The 15,431-nt window shown below is 44.2% G+C and overlaps 1 protein-coding gene across 1 annotated transcript in view; it reads right to left on the bottom strand.

Annotated features, from left to right (window-relative positions):
• Positions 1-15,431, bottom strand: part of NHS (NHS actin remodeling regulator) — a 242,117-nt gene that overhangs the window by 2,046 nt on the left and 224,640 nt on the right. The window contains exons 4-6 of the mRNA XM_058018928.1: positions 7,783-7,975; positions 4,520-4,651; positions 313-3,270 (exon numbers count right to left, since the gene is read on the bottom strand). Of these exons, the coding sequence (XP_057874911.1) occupies positions 313-3,270; positions 4,520-4,651; positions 7,783-7,975 (3,283 nt within the window). The remainder of the gene's footprint in view (positions 1-312; positions 3,271-4,519; positions 4,652-7,782; positions 7,976-15,431) is intronic.

The raw sequence follows: 15,431 nt of genomic DNA, 5'->3' as shown, positions 1-15,431 counted from the left end.
AGATCTCCCATTTACATAATAGCTGTGATAATCAAACTCTCTTGTACCCAGGGCCAATGCTCCTCACTTTTATCTCTTCAGCTGAAATGTAGCACAAGGGAGGAAATAAATAACCACAAATGCAGTCTGAATACTTTGGAAAAGTTTAAATAGCTGTGAGCTGGCTATCTGGCCAACTAACAGACAAAGCAAGGGGTGTATCTATGCTTAAACCTACAGAGGGAAGCTGATGTGCCACTCTGCTTTGATTCCACTACCATCCCATCCAAAACCACCTGATTGGGTATGACACAGAAAGAATTCCCAACTGACCTTTCAGCGAAGGCTCGTCTGTGCCGCCCACCGTCTCGTCTGCCCTGCTGTCATCAGAGGCACTTTTGGTTGGGATACCTGATGTGATATCGTTTTCCTGCTTGCAACCCTCTTCATTGAGTGAATCTACTGCTGCCATCTCTGCTTCATAGTTGATATTCCCAGGCACATGGTGGCTTACGTCGGGTTCGTGTTTAAACTGATAGGTGATGGCTGGTCCCTCAGCCTGAGCTGGGCTTTCATCCACAGGCCTAACTTCCACCTTCCCCTCGCTGCCTGTGGAGAGCTCTTGCTGAGCCTGCACTTGCTGAAGATCGTGCACTGTTTCTGCTCCCTGGACAGATTTCTTTGTTTCATCATCACTTGTGGGGACAGCTGAGCCCTTCTGAAAACCATCCGTGGGGATGGCACATGTCTGATTCGGAGAGCTTTCTGGTAAGTATTCAGCGGCCAGGTGTGTTTGGTCATTCCCAGGTTTGATTTCAACCAGACCCATGCTTGCTGAAGTTACAGCTTCTCTCTCACAGCTATTCTGCCCACCAAAAGAGGAGCTTTTCTCTAAAGGTGGTTTTCCAGGGCCTGCTTCTGCTGGGGAAGTGTCAATGTACAGCATTATGGCCTCATCTGTAGAGTATTGGCGTGATACTGGTTTCTTAGCTAAGAGTGGCCTCATTTTGCCTGGAGAGACCTCAGTTGCCATCAAGGTGGTCTCCTGTATGCAGAGCAGGTCTGGGGTACTGCCTTTATGTTTCACTCCCTCAGGCTTGTTGACTGCCCGGAGGTGGACAGACTTGAGAACGGAGGGTGTGATGGCAAGGGCAGAGGGAGGGCCGGGCTGCAGGGCGTCCCCGACTGCGCTCTGCTTGCTGTGGCTAAAGGTGTGCAGCTGGTGCCTGTGAGCGAAGGGCTTGCTCAAGACATTGTGAAGAGCACTTAGGTCAAGGTGAGTAGGAGGTATAATCGGAAGTTCGAGGTCTTTGCTCACTGAGGCGGTGCCATCTTTTGAGAGTGGCTGCTGCAGTGATGACTTCCTCTCTGGAACTTTCGGCTTCCTTTTGCTCCCCCCTGGAGACAATGGTCCTGAAAAGAAAGCTGTCGGAAAAGAAGAGGTGGGCGTCTCTGACTGGCTGGAGTACCCACTGGAGGGTGAGGCTAACCCCGCCAACTTCTCCGGGGAGGCCAGCTTAAACTCATTATCAACAGAGGGGAGGGATGGGGTTGTAGCTCGTGACCCAGACTGAGACGTCTGGGATTCAGAGCTCTCTGGTGACTTGATGCACTCTATGACTGTAGTACCCGTAGCAGTGCTTGAATTGGACAAGGACCTGTAAGGATCGCTGGATTTCAAGTCGTTCAGAAGCCAGAGGTCTGCATAGTGAGGTTGTTCAGCACCTTCATCTTTAAAGGAGGGGATACTGGCGGTGTCAAATGGAGTGTCCTTTAACCCGCCATCATCCTGGTTTGGCCAGGGAAGCTCCTGCTTGGCTGGCAGGTTGGGGCCTTCCACTCGGGAAGGTGTGTTTGAAAACTCAAGGGGCAGCTTCATCTCCCTGGCAGTGTGAGAGACATGCTGCCCACCACCGATCTTTGGTTCTATCTTGTCGGGAAGGTCGGTGCTGCCCTCTGATTTCCTCAAAGACGAGCTGCGTTTTGGTGGGGCTGGCTTTGCCTTTGGTTTCTTCAGTGAGATGCACTGCGGTGCCTGCCTCCTGTGGCTCACACACTCCTGCCAGGCATAGTCAGCTAGGCTGGAAGTCACGCTCCCAGTCTGGCCACTCTCGGAGCCTGGGGCTGCATAGTTGCAAATATAGTTTTTATTACCCTTCAGACCGCAGTCAAAGTGCATGGAGGTATAGTATCCTTCAGTATCCACAGAAAAGTGTGAGCTAGTGTCTGCCTTGTCAGAGGGGGTCTTTTCAAGGAAACTGTCATAGGTGGCCATGCTGGTAAAGCTCGGACATCCCAGGCTGTCTGCCTTTGGGCGCTCAGGGCTGAAATCCTGGCGACAGGAGGCGTCATGGTGGTGGTGCAGGTAGTTCCACTCACTGTCGCTTGTGTTGCTGTTGTTGGGGTCATCCAGTAAATCTGCCACAGTGGATGTGAAGGAGCTTGCCCTGTGGCCCCTGACCTTGTCTGCGTGGTCACCAAACTGCTCTGTGATGAAGACATTGGAGTCCTCGTTGGCATTGGGAGCGGTATTGAGTGACAGCTCGGAGTCACAGTGTGAAGAGCCTGTTAGTGGAGGAGAGGCAGCAGGAGGAATGGTTTCAGATGTCTGGGAGGGACATGTGGAGCTGCTCCCACTCCAGTTGCCACTGGAGGACTGGTGGTCATCTTTCTGGTCCATGTGGCTGCTGAGCAGGACTCCTGCTGTGGAGATGGAGTGAATTGGGCTCCCAAAGGTGTCTGAGTTGGATGAAATTTCACAGCTGCCTGAATCGACCATCCTTGACAGCCGCGATCTCCCCCTCTCGCTGATGCTGTGCTCAGGGCTATGCAGGTGCTGAGGACAAGTTAAACCAATGGGCTGGCACTCCTGTGAACCCTGCTTGCTCAAGATCTCCTTCCCCTTTTTTGGGATCCTCTCCTGACCAGCTAGGAAGTGCTCTGCTTCATACCCTGCACTCTTGGTGGTGGCATCCTGATGGCCCTCGCTGGCCCGGGCGCCCTCGCGGGGGAGGCTCCGCGAGCGGATGCGGTTGCTCACAGCGGCAGCAAAGACTGCATCCCCATTGTCTGCCAGCACCAGGATGTTGCCAGTGGAGTGGGAGAGGGAGGCGACCACGCTCTGCCCCCGCTGGGCACGGATCCGTCGCCGGGAGGGAGCAGCTATCAGGATTTCTTCCGTCTGGCACTCCGAATCCCGGGTCCCCAACCTCCTGTTGCTGGAGCCAGGGAATTCTGGGTTTGTGTGCACAATCACATTGCGCTCTCTCGCCACTGGCGACTCGTCTGAATCTAGGACACATGGAAAGCTGCGTGAGTGGGAGAGAGCTCCACATTTCCTGGCATGAGACAACCCACAGAGCAACCCAAGAAGATATTATCTTCTGTATTCTTTCTTTTTTAATCTTTCTGAGCATTGGACCAAATTTAAGTTCTGTATAAAGAATTTATAAGGCAGATCTCCTGCCGGTGAGGTAGGGAAATTCTAGTCCTACAACATGACTTCTGCAATGCATTCTCAATGTGAGAATGAGCTGAGCTTGCTGTGCTAAATATTACGACAAATACTAAGTTTTCAGTTCTTAAGATTATTTCAGCTACTTAAAATTTTTGGGAGTGGCTACTGGACAAAATACTCCATAAGCTTCTAAAAATAATTCTGTTTCTCCTTCCCGTCTGTTCAGTATTTCCACTATCTGCTTCTTTACTATCAAGAATATTTGCAAGACAAAAGGATCTTTCATTCATAGGTTCTCTGATTACTTATTCCCTCTCATAAACACATAAATTTCTTCTGTTTCCAGTCGAGTTTCATGGCAACCAACTGAAACACCAGAGCCATCTTCAGGTGCAGATGAATATTAAGAAATAGCAATTCTGTTAGTTTCGTTTTGAGTTAATAAGAATTTCACACTGAATTTGCCCTCAACAGAGTTGCTCCTAATTTACCCTGACAAAAAGTGAGGTAATTTGGTAGGTTTAAGGCAAATATTCTTGATGATAAAGAATAATAGGAAGGAATCGAGGAGTGTGATAAATAAAAGGAATGTTTAGCAAAGCTCCCGCCAAGTACCAGCAGCTGTATCTCTGGTGGATATTCAACCACTCGTCTAAGTTATCCAGCTGTTGTGACAACTCATCATCACTTTGTGGAGTAACATCTGTCAGTTCTTTACCTTAAACTCCCCTGAAGCAAGAAAAAACTTTCACTTAATCTAGTTACTTTTTATGCACATAACTATGGGTTCATAACAGAAATAAAATGAAAAAGAAAAAAAGAACTGATTAACATTTACACAATAAGAGCTGAACACGTACATCTATATTACTCAGTAAGGCCCCCAGTCCTTCAAGGCCATATGGAGTAATATAGCTTTTCTTACTGTAGTAAATCAAAAGAACAAAACATGTCATTCCTAAATTTTACAAGTATTTACACTTTCAAGGTTTTGTTTCTTTGGAAGACTAGCTACCAGCTCATATCCCTGCAATTTAAGTTGGTCAGAAAGCTATCTATGGAAGATTTGTATTTATACTACACCTATTTCTTGTTGCACTCTTCTGGGGATGCCAGAGATGGTTTTCCTCCTCCTCAACTTTCGTCTCCGCTGTAGTACAGATTGTGAATGAACAAGAGAGCAGCGTATACTAGCCTCTCTGTCAAAACCAACTCCTGCAACCCATAAATAGGTCTCATTAGCCTTTAGAAATAGTAAACAAATTTTCATGGCTGGAACACAGTGGAGGCATGTGAGCTTGGATTAAGCCTGTGAATAAACATAAGGGAGCCCTTATGTAGCTCTTATGTAAATTATATCACAGTATATCACAGTTTTACGTCTAATTCCAGCTCCCCCTCAGCAGCCTGGTCTGCCAAAAATAACAGAAGGCATGAAAGGAAAAAGAACAGAAAAAGGAAAGAAAATCAGGAAAGCAAATAGAGAGCTCTTGGTAGCAGGGCATCTTTCTTACAGCTATTTATCTATCTGTCATAGGGACAATGATAGTAACTTATCTGCAAAGCATTATCTGTTCACCTGTAGCCTGACTTATTTTAAGCAAATAAACATAAGAAAACATTTTAAGGTTCTAATGCCATATTGCAGTAGTTGGGTGCTTCTTAGGAGACCAATATGCCAAGGGAGCTAACATTTCAAAAAGGAAGGAGACAGCTAAAATGGGGCCAAGTCACCATGCAAGTTTAGAGAGCATTCTCTGTGACAACGACACATGACTGAGAGTGACATTAACAGGGAGCTGCCATTTACTTGCATACATCAGGAGGTGGCCTGATTTTCCCACATGCCCAGCACAGGGTGGGAGTCTGCTCAGGTCATGGAATCAAGATCCTCACTTTAGACTTAGAAGCACAAGTTCTTGAGTACATCTGTTTATGACCACCTTCATACAGAATAGGTGAGAATTCATTGTTTTCTTTATGTTTCCATGGCAATAGCAAAGGGAAGTGTCTTTCAGTTTGATTTTACGCAGTGTAGTCAAAAGTTAAAAGGAGACTGACCAGAAGGCCAGTGCCCCTCTGCACTGGTTTTTTGCAGAGCTGTATGCTCACTCATGCTCTCTAAAGTTGACATGGGACAGGTTGGAAAAAATGTGCCAGGTCCATAAAAACACTAACATAAGGATTGCTGGTACAGTGGTTTGTAATCTTAAGAAGAACGAACAAACTAAAGCAAACAAAAGGAAAAATAAATCCTGATAAGAAGCTCTAGTTTAATAGCGTATAATTATAGAAAACATAATTATACACAGACATACACATACATATTACATTACATAACAATGTAAAACATTAAAAAGTAACTTTCTTGTAAAAGTTCTTCTTGAAATCTACTACAGTGAAATAGAGGCTTCAGACAGATGTCCTGTAACCACCAATGCCCCTGGAATAAGCAGAGGAAGAACTTTCTTTAATATGGAACAAAAGTGCCGTAAACTCCAACAACAATCATTTTCAAAAAAGTGAACATTTCTCAGGGTTGGGAGAAGCTTAAGAAACAAAACCAGAGAACTAAAAGCAAACTCTTTGAAACAAAAATCAATCAGCATCATTGCTGGTTTTCCAGCAACTGTGAGTTAGCTGAACATGCTCTGTGTGCCAGATGCACGGGGGTCATCTCTGAGAGGAAAGTGGAAAAGGGTATTTCTTCCCCGTGATGCATACAAATTATTCCCATTAGTGCTAATGAGAATGATACACATAAACATCCAGAAGATTACATACCATTCTTGATCTGTAAAACTGATCAGTGGAAATTTGGTTCCAATGTATGGCAGGTGGAGTCTAGGCAAAAATGGCTATTACTGGAAAAGTTAACATTGGTCCCAGACCTAACTGTTCTCTGGCTGCACTAGGTGACAATAGCCCTGTTAGAAAGCCTGCTCTGGTAAGGGTTCTGTATTGAAACTAGAAGGAGCATCATTTTATCACCAGCTTTACCTCGTGGAAATACGCCACATTATCTCTGACTTTCTGTGGGGATTTCCAGAGGCAGTGCCCAGCCTGTGACCTTGCCCAGCTGACCTGCAGCCCAGCAGGGTGTGTGCAGGCAGTCCTGCCAGCCAGCTGCCAGCCCTCCTGTGGCCAGAGCACTGTCCTGGAGAAAGGGACACCCACTCCTGGCTGCCACCTCCGCAGGGAGGCAGGGCTGGTGGCACTGCGCAGTGTCACCTCCTCTGCCAGGACAGAGGGGAGCTGGGAACTTGTGACCATGATGCTGTAAGCCCAAAAGCCTTGGTTGTGAGCTGGGGCTGGACTGTGGGCATACAACTCTCCCCAGCACCATGGTGAATCCTGCAGCCTATCTTGCAGGAAGGTTTGTGTACCACTGAAAGACATGGGGAAGAACAATGGATGTGAGGGGCTGTGACCTCATCCCAACCCCCAGTTACTGGGAAAATAGAATTAAATACAAATATTTTTTCTGGAGAATGAAGGCTAACTGAAAGCCCCCTTCTTTTTTCCTGATTGTTTACATTGAAGTCTATAACTGTGAAAGTTAACCCACTTTATGCTCTTAAGTTAATCAAAACTTGGTACTTGAAAATATTATTGAGGAAAATTCAGACCAACTTTACATTTACCATAGCCCTCTGGAAGGAAAGAAAGAGAAAAAGAGAAAGAGAAAAACAGCCTGATTTTTTATTCTGAAAATAAGTAATCTGTCACATTTAATAAGTGATACCTGCTGCTTCTATAAACAAGTTCTCCTTCAAATAAATCTAGTCAAACATATCCAAACATTATAGAAATGAAAGAAAATGCCATTACTATACCTTCAGTATAGCTGCATGTAAAGAGATCTCAGAGAGATGGTTTGCATGCTACACATTCATGCCTTGCATGTTTAAAGCACTGCAAATAGTAGCCTACATTCTCTAGTTTCTCTTCTCCTGCTACACATGATGATCATATGATTAATTTTGGTGGCTTTCTGCATTATTTCAGTCAGCTACATTCAAAAAGTTATTTGAGGTCTTTGTTAATACAGATTGTAGGTTATATACACAACAAAAGTACATTGTTTATACAGGGAACTAGGCTTATGTTACACCATATAACATGACTGAAAATGTGGGCCAAATTAATCCTAGATGCAGCTTCAGTGACTCCAGCAGTCACGCATAAGGGATGAATTTAGCCCACTGTCTTTCAGAAACTAAATCTTCAAGCTAGGATCTCTGCCCCAAGACTGCACAATCCCATGACTTCAAATAAACAAAATAAGTACTTGACCTCCCTTGAACCATGCAATAAATACAAAAAGAAATAGAAGAGATTTGTACCAGTGACATTGATGGGGATAATGCAAGAAGAAATCACTTGGGCATCTTGTTTCATTTTCTCCTCTGGAGTTGGGAGAGGTAGTGCTTTACTCCAATTGGTTTGTTTATCCAGTGTAGAAGGGATATTATGTATTGGATTTTTCGGCCTCTGCCCTAACATGACATCTGTATCTTCGTCCTCTGGTGGATGGGACTGCAAATGAATACATTCAAAATCAGTGTCTCCCACTCAGGCACACAATGCTAATTTTGAAACAAAGCAGACACACAAATCAGAAATCAATTACAGGGAAGCAGGAAGGAATCGCTCTAAGTCACACAGCACCAGCCATTCTTCAATGGAAACTTAACATCCTGCTAACAGGAGAAAAACACCTGAGCATACTGGAACTCAGCACATTCACAGTGACATTTAGAGGCCATCTCCTCTGTCAGAAGGGGCACATCCTGCATTCGTGCATAGCCATGGCGTGTCCTCAGTTACCACAAGCATTAGACATGTGGGCTCTCATCTGCAACTGGCCTCATATAACCATTCATTCAAGCATCAGAAGGTCCAAAGTTTTAAAGAAGACCCATCCATATTTCAGAATAACCATTTGCATTTCATTTGTACAAACACAGACCAAGAGCAGACCATAGTACAGCCACCCAGCAGCTGTGTGGTGGAAGTGGCAGGTGTTGACAGTGCTGGGACAGAGAGATAACAACCAAATAAAAGACTATCCACCACCAGGAAAAATTAAAAAGATTGTTTAGAAACCATGCATATTTTTATAGCATATTACAAGAAGTAGTAGATGCTGAACATGAAGAAACAGAGGGAAAAGTAAACAGCATGAAAGAAACACAGGTGGTTTATTTTCTTTTGGAAGAAACAACAAATCCCCCAGTACCCTGTCTTGCAAAGAGAAATAAAGCAAGTGTGTTTTCGTATGGTGCTAGCTGCCAGCTTGGGTTGGGGGGGGGAGTCTCTTTGTTTGCAAAAAAAAAAAAAAAAAAAGTTTCTTGTTTTGTTTGGAAGGGATGGAGGGGAGAAACTTACCTTTACCTTCTTCTGCCTAATTTCCCTCCCTTCTTCCATTAATACATTCTTCTGTAAGCTGTGACAACTGTTTGGCCAGCTCAGGACATCTGTCTGCCTCTCATTTTTTAAAAATGAAGTGCAATCCCTTTCAGACAGGCTTTCTCTTCAGTCTTGAATTCCCAGCTGCTTAACTACCAGCCTTCCCTCCTTCATGCCTGCTGTTTACACTTTATTTGCCAGTTTTAGTTTCGGTAGCAAACAGGGCAAAAATAAAATGTTGCTCTGCATGGCCATGGCAGAGCCCTGAGCAGGTGGGTGTTGAACACTGCAGGATCATGCCCTTTCTGCCATTGTACTTTGGCCATTCGTCCGCCCAGGCTCCTCACAAATCCTGAGGGAATTAACCATCTCAGGCTTGCCAAACAGCATTTACGTCTCGGCCCCAAAAGCATTAAAGACCTTAACTCTGCAGCCGCTGTTTAAACTGTCGGAGGCACTTACTTACCTGGTCAGTGTCACCTCCGGCAGCACCCCCAGACCCAAGACAACACAAGTTTCCTCTTCTCCCGCCCGCAGAAAACCCTCTTTTCCCACGTAGGATTTCAGTCAAACATTGCAGCCTTCTTTCTGCCTGCAGCTTTTGTGCCGATTCCCGGCAGGCAGACGTGAATAGCTCATATAAACTTCAAGCACAAAAGACTTTGTTTCCTAGGTAACTCCCCCCCCCCGCCCTAAGTTTGATGCATGCATGCAAAAAACCCATCCTTGCACACACACAGAGGCACATGGACACACACACACACACACACACACACACACACACACACACGCACACACGCACACTCTGCATTTGTTGCCGAATTCATCCTTCCCTAGATGACAAAGAAGTGCTGGACAAAGCAGGCAGAGTGACCCTGGCTGCCAGAGCTCCTGCTCTCCAAGCTGTGGCATCACCAAATGGCCAGAGAATAAATACCTGCTGTTGGTGTGGCATTGTCCAAACCATTTCCTACCATTTAGGAAAAAAAAAAGGGGCAGTTGCAAAACATGGCAAGAGAATTAAATGCAATTGCTAACGCTATTGAGTCTGTCTGAGTTCAGGCTTTTTAAAGGAGGTGATAGGGGGAGGCAGCTTTGTGGCCTTGAGCTCCTGAAACCTATCCAAGGTGTGAAGAATGACAGAATGGGGGGAAAAAAGTTATTATTGTGTCTTACTGACATGAGAAAAACAGAAATGGCTTCTTTTAGCGCAGTAAAGTTAGCGAGTGAAAAGCAAGCAAGAGGAAGGGTTAGGATCTGGAAGGGAGAAGAGTGAGACAGGGCTGTTAATTGAGGATTGCTTGTTTTTCCAGTACCTTTCTACTCCAGGGGGTCATGTGGCAACACTCAATTGGGGAGGGCGAACGGGTGCTGTTAAACTATAAATGTGAAATGTGAAAAAAAAAAAAAATTAAAATTAAAAGCATACACAAAACAATTCTTGTAAAAGCACATAATTTTTATCTGGATAAATTAGCTTCAGAACCAAAATGAGCAGAGATTTTCACCCTGTTTCCTATGGATGGGTTTATGCCCCACCACAGATTGGTTTGGATCCCTTGAAGTCTCTACTGGTTTTGCTTACTTGAATTAGACAAAGCTGCAGTGAAATTGGTTCAGCCTCCTTGTTCAGACATACTTGAATTGTCCCAAGAATGCCTTGTATTGATTGGGTAACTCAAACTGTGTTCTGCCTGGAGCTGAAGCAGTGGAAGATACATATCCAATTACATTATAAATTTAAATTTTTTCATAATGTAAGGGATTTTTTTCCATTTTTTTCTTCATTTTTAAACAAATGGATATAAATAATGATGCTGATGGTAATTTATCATATACATTGATTGCTGTGTGTTTCTGATGATATCACTATTTCTCTAAGTTTGCATTCATTGTGGCAAGGTGATAATAACCAATTGGCTTTTTGTCCCTTTTTGTAACTTGAAAGGACAAATAGCAATGGCCACAACATCCTAGGTCTTGGTGAATCCCTACACCTCCAAAATCCTCTTCTGTCAGAGATTCTGGTTTGTTTGTGGCAATGTCCAGTTTTCAAAATTAAGGAGTGAAGGACAACTGACTTCTTTTGAAATAGGAAACAAAAAGAAGTTAAAACAGGTCTGTTGACAACTCTGGAACATGTTTCTTGGTGGGGGTTATTATTTCTCCATGCATTAGTTAGACTAATAATGCCAGATAATTCTACCAATGTTTTTCCTCCCAGTCATTATCAATCATTATCAACACTACTCTTCTGTGTGCCCATGGGAAGCCTCCAGATGGGCTGTCCATAAGGCTTACAGGAGACCAGAGTGGGGGAAGTCAAAAGAGAGCTGTTCCCAGTGAACATTTCCAGCAGCTCAGTTTTTGCCCAGGCCAGTGGAAAACCAGTTCTCCCAAGCTGGAAAAAGTCCTCTCTGTTCCTGCAGTGAAGGCTGTGGAGATACTGAATACATCAACAATTTTAGTCTCCTTACTCCTCAGATACCCAAGGATGGTCCTCTGACCAAGTTTCCAGACACCTGCTGTAAGCAGACTGACTGCAGGTAGCAGGATGCTTGAAATTCAACTTCCTCGTGGAATGTGCTAGAGGATCTCTGGGAGGGTCAGCACACAGGGAGACTAATGCAGCTGAGGTGACAAGAGTTCAGGATTTGAAAATCTTTGCAATATCCCATGGCCTGTGATTGTCAGTACCCAAAGAGGAGAGTACAGGAGGGGCCTCCTGCCCTGAGCTTCAAGCACAGGTACATGCAAAAACCACTCAGGGGCAAACCTGTCCATGAGAGCAACAGCAGGACCTCAACTTTGCTCTCAGAGATAGCAGTGTGGGCTACAGTCAGACAAGCAAGGTATGGTTACCCATCTGTCTGTCCCATCTGTCTGTCCATCAGTGCAGCACTTCCCTACCTCACCATGTGCCACTCTGCCAGCTGCCTCTGAGGAAACACCTGGTCTGGTTCCACATACCTACAGCCATCCTTTGATGTGCCAGAGGCTCAGGTCCCTGCTTAAGCATGGCAGGACAAACTTCCTAGGTAAGTTCCTATCATTAGAGATAGGACAAAAATGAGGGTGACCAGCAACATTTCAGTTTCTGCTGTCACAGTTGTGCTCCTGAGGAAGGTGTTCCTACCAGTGCCTTGCCAAGGGGTCCTGAGGTCACTTAGTGCCTGTTCCCATGTAGTGCCTGTCACGGGGGCAGCCGAGGCATGCTGGCACAGAGCAGCAGCCTCAGCATTTCAACACCTCCGTGCTGGGGGAGGGAGGAGGGAGTGAGCTGCTGCTTTTCAAAAGTTCTCATTCACTCAGGAAACCAGAATATCTCTAAATGTCCTGAGTAAACACATAATTAAGCAAGAAATTATTATTATAAACCCAAGGCTGTTCTGGTCTGATGGGCAAATCTGAAGTTAGGCAGTTTAAAAAGTGAATTTCTTTTGTGTGGGTGTGCTTGGCAAACAGAAACAGTGATAATTATTCTGTTAAATACAAAACCAGAATACTTTTAAGTGTGCATTTTTCTTTAATGGGCTAAGATTGCTTTGAAACTAAACTGGTGCATAATTGCTTCAATAGGGATTTGTCACTGACATATGTGAGCATTTTTATTTCCTGAGCTATCCCATCAACCTCACTTGCAGAGGTGCTATTGTGCTCGTGAAACTGCCTTGCAGTAAAAATCTTGTTGCATATGCACGTGACCTGATTCCTCAGTGCTCCGTGTCACTTCAGTGTGAGAGTCTTTGGTTTCTGTGTGCTACAACAAAATAGTCAGATGTCCAAGTCTGACTGGTCAACAGAGCTTCTCCTGTAGAGAAAGAGATAGTGGCTCTGCTGAGGAGCAATTCAGCTCACCTTCCTTCAGCACTTAACTTGGGCTGAGAAGAAGCACCCCTGAACACTCACACCCCGATTTTAGGAAGAGCATTACTAGCACATATGTAAGTTAGGACTCATCATTAACCATTTTAATTAATCAAAACCTTAAAATATCATCAAGACAGCAACAAAGAAGCAAATCAGCAGTCGAAAAACTTGCCAGCCTGGCAAGTTATGAGTCTGCCCCATTTATTGTCCCAGAGCTGGGATCTGGAGAAAGAAATGAATGGGTCAATAGCAGGACAAAAATGCCACTTCTGCCCCTCTTCTCTTTTCCATCCCCCCGAGCTCTGAGACATGACTGAGACATTGTTCAGCATTTTCAACATATAGCAGATACTGGTTCAAGAAGCATCATTTGTGTTACATCATGTACCTAGCCTGCCTTACCTATAGTAATTACCTTACAGGAGATTCTGGGATTTCAAAGTTAGTGCACAGGGCCTATGGAACACAGTGCAGTGGTGATAGGGAAAACATAAACCCAAGAATAAATAAACAATTTTTCCTCTGTTAATTAAAGATGGAGAATGCTAAAGCCTCATCAAGAGCATTTATCCCCAACATGTTTGTTGAATTTAGACATGGCTGCGCTGATTCCTTCCCCCTCAGCTGTGTTTGATCAGGCAGGCAAGGTGTTATCTCACAAGAGATTTCGGAGGCAGAGTCACAGCCCCCAGCAGCTCAGGGCTGGCACAGTCTGGGTGAGGGCAGGAGGTGGCTGGTGCATGCTGCTGCACAGTGCTATTCTCCAGAGGATTATTTCTGACTCCTGCTGCCTAAAAGCTGCAGCTAACAAAAAGCATAAGGGATCAATATTATTTCTAACTTCAGGCTTCTGTTGCAGTGGGTGGGGGAAATTTCCCTCCCAGGATAACCTTATGAATATAGTGGGTGGTATTCACCCAAGCAGAGCATCAGCATGTTGCTTCAGCATTTGCAAGCATTATATATTCTGTTGTCTCCAGCAAACAGAACATACATACAATTTGCTCTCACCGTGTGGAAGCACAGAAATAAGGTGTACAGCACATGCTGACATCTCATTTAAGAACAGTCATTCATGCACTGAAAAGGCAACATGTGGAATAAGTGTGAATAGTGTTCAATCCCACATTCACATGGGTACAGTACTGACTCCTGGGGCTCTGGTTGAACTCTGTGTATCCCTCTCTCTGCCTGTGAAGGGGAGAGCCTGCTGCTTCCTTAACTCACAGGAGTTAAGGAAAATGGTATTTATTTATATGGTAGAAAAACCAAAAGGTCTAGAGAAAGGAGAAGAAACACTAATAAAAGGCTACCAGCTTTCCAGTATTTTCAGAGCACAGTTGACTACTTAATTAGAAATTCATAACTATACTGCAGCTTCTGATGCTGAAGAGAAAATAATGGGAATATTTCTGGCAGTGCTATTTTTGCAGCAAATCACAACCCTGCTCACCTGCCTGCTCCCAATGCTTATATTTCTGTATGTTTCGCTCTCCTCAAGTTTTTATCTGCTTGTGGGTGTTTTCTTTTCTTTTGGAGCATCACAAATGTGATCAGCTAAAGCACTGACAATCCTTTAAACAATTAATGTGTGGCTCCGGTGTTTTGACAAGGTAAAGACAAAACTGAGACATGTTTCATGAAAGAAGTCATACCACACATGGCATTTCAGCAGACAGAGGTACAAAATAAACATCCCACAATACAGGTAGTAGTTATTAGGCTCATTGCACAAATGGTGCTATACAAGATTTGTCTGATGAATAAAGTCAGGTAGGTTTTATTTCTAACAGCTTCAGGCAGGATTTGCACACAGAAAGTGCAGAGCCCAACTCATGCCTGTCCCTTAACTCAGTTGTTTCTTACTGAGGTTTCATCTGGCTTCAGTAGAAAACTCTGTGAAAATTAGTAAATTCAGTTGTGCTGCCTTCCCTTTGCTGTAAACAAAGCATCCTAAAGCAGACCACAGGGAATATTTTTGAAATGGCAAGGAGATGGAATAAAATTACCCACTGCATTATTTGCTCTAGCTGAAGCATCAGGGACAGAGAAACCCTGTCTGGAAAAAAACCTCCTGCTTCTCGTCCCTTAGATTCCTGCTCAGATTATAAGTATGAATAAACTGACCCTGAAATTTGTGCAATTGTGAGTGTAGATTTCCAAATACTGAATTCCTTGCTCCATCTCCTTGGTTTTATTGTAATAGCTGTGCCACGTGGGGATTGAGACAGTGTGGTCCCATAACACTCTGAACTGGAATACAGAAATTTCAGAGCCTTGCTGGCTGGACTTGGGGAAACCCAAGAAAGAAGAAATGCAGAAAAAATTAAAGAGAGGTCTGAAATGCAGTTGGAATGACACAGCATCTTCACACTCAGTGACTGGCCTCAGCAGTGCTACAGGCAGGGTTGTCATGGGAACATGTGTAAGAAATATTTTCCTCATTTTAGCAAGTCCATAACTTTCTCATACTCTCCTCAGATTATTTTTGGTTTGAGTTTTTCTTCTTCATTGGCAAAAATGCCTGAATGAATTATACTTTTAAATGTGTTTGGTTCTATATTTCTTTAGTGTAGAGAGAGACTAAGTATGCCAATTTTTCAGCTTTAAAAATGAATGACTGGAATGGATAGGAAAGTTAAGTCATGTGTGCAAAACCATGAGGAGCATGGAGAAAGGGAATGAGAAAGCAATGCTTACTGTTTCGCAGTCT

The sequence above is a fragment of the Melospiza georgiana genome, chromosome 2 (assembly GCF_028018845.1).
Source record: "Melospiza georgiana isolate bMelGeo1 chromosome 2, bMelGeo1.pri, whole genome shotgun sequence".
Lineage (NCBI taxonomy): Eukaryota > Metazoa > Chordata > Aves > Passeriformes > Passerellidae > Melospiza > Melospiza georgiana.
The sequence above is the reverse complement of the archived record's forward strand: the minus strand, read 5'-3'. Positions and strand labels throughout refer to the sequence as shown.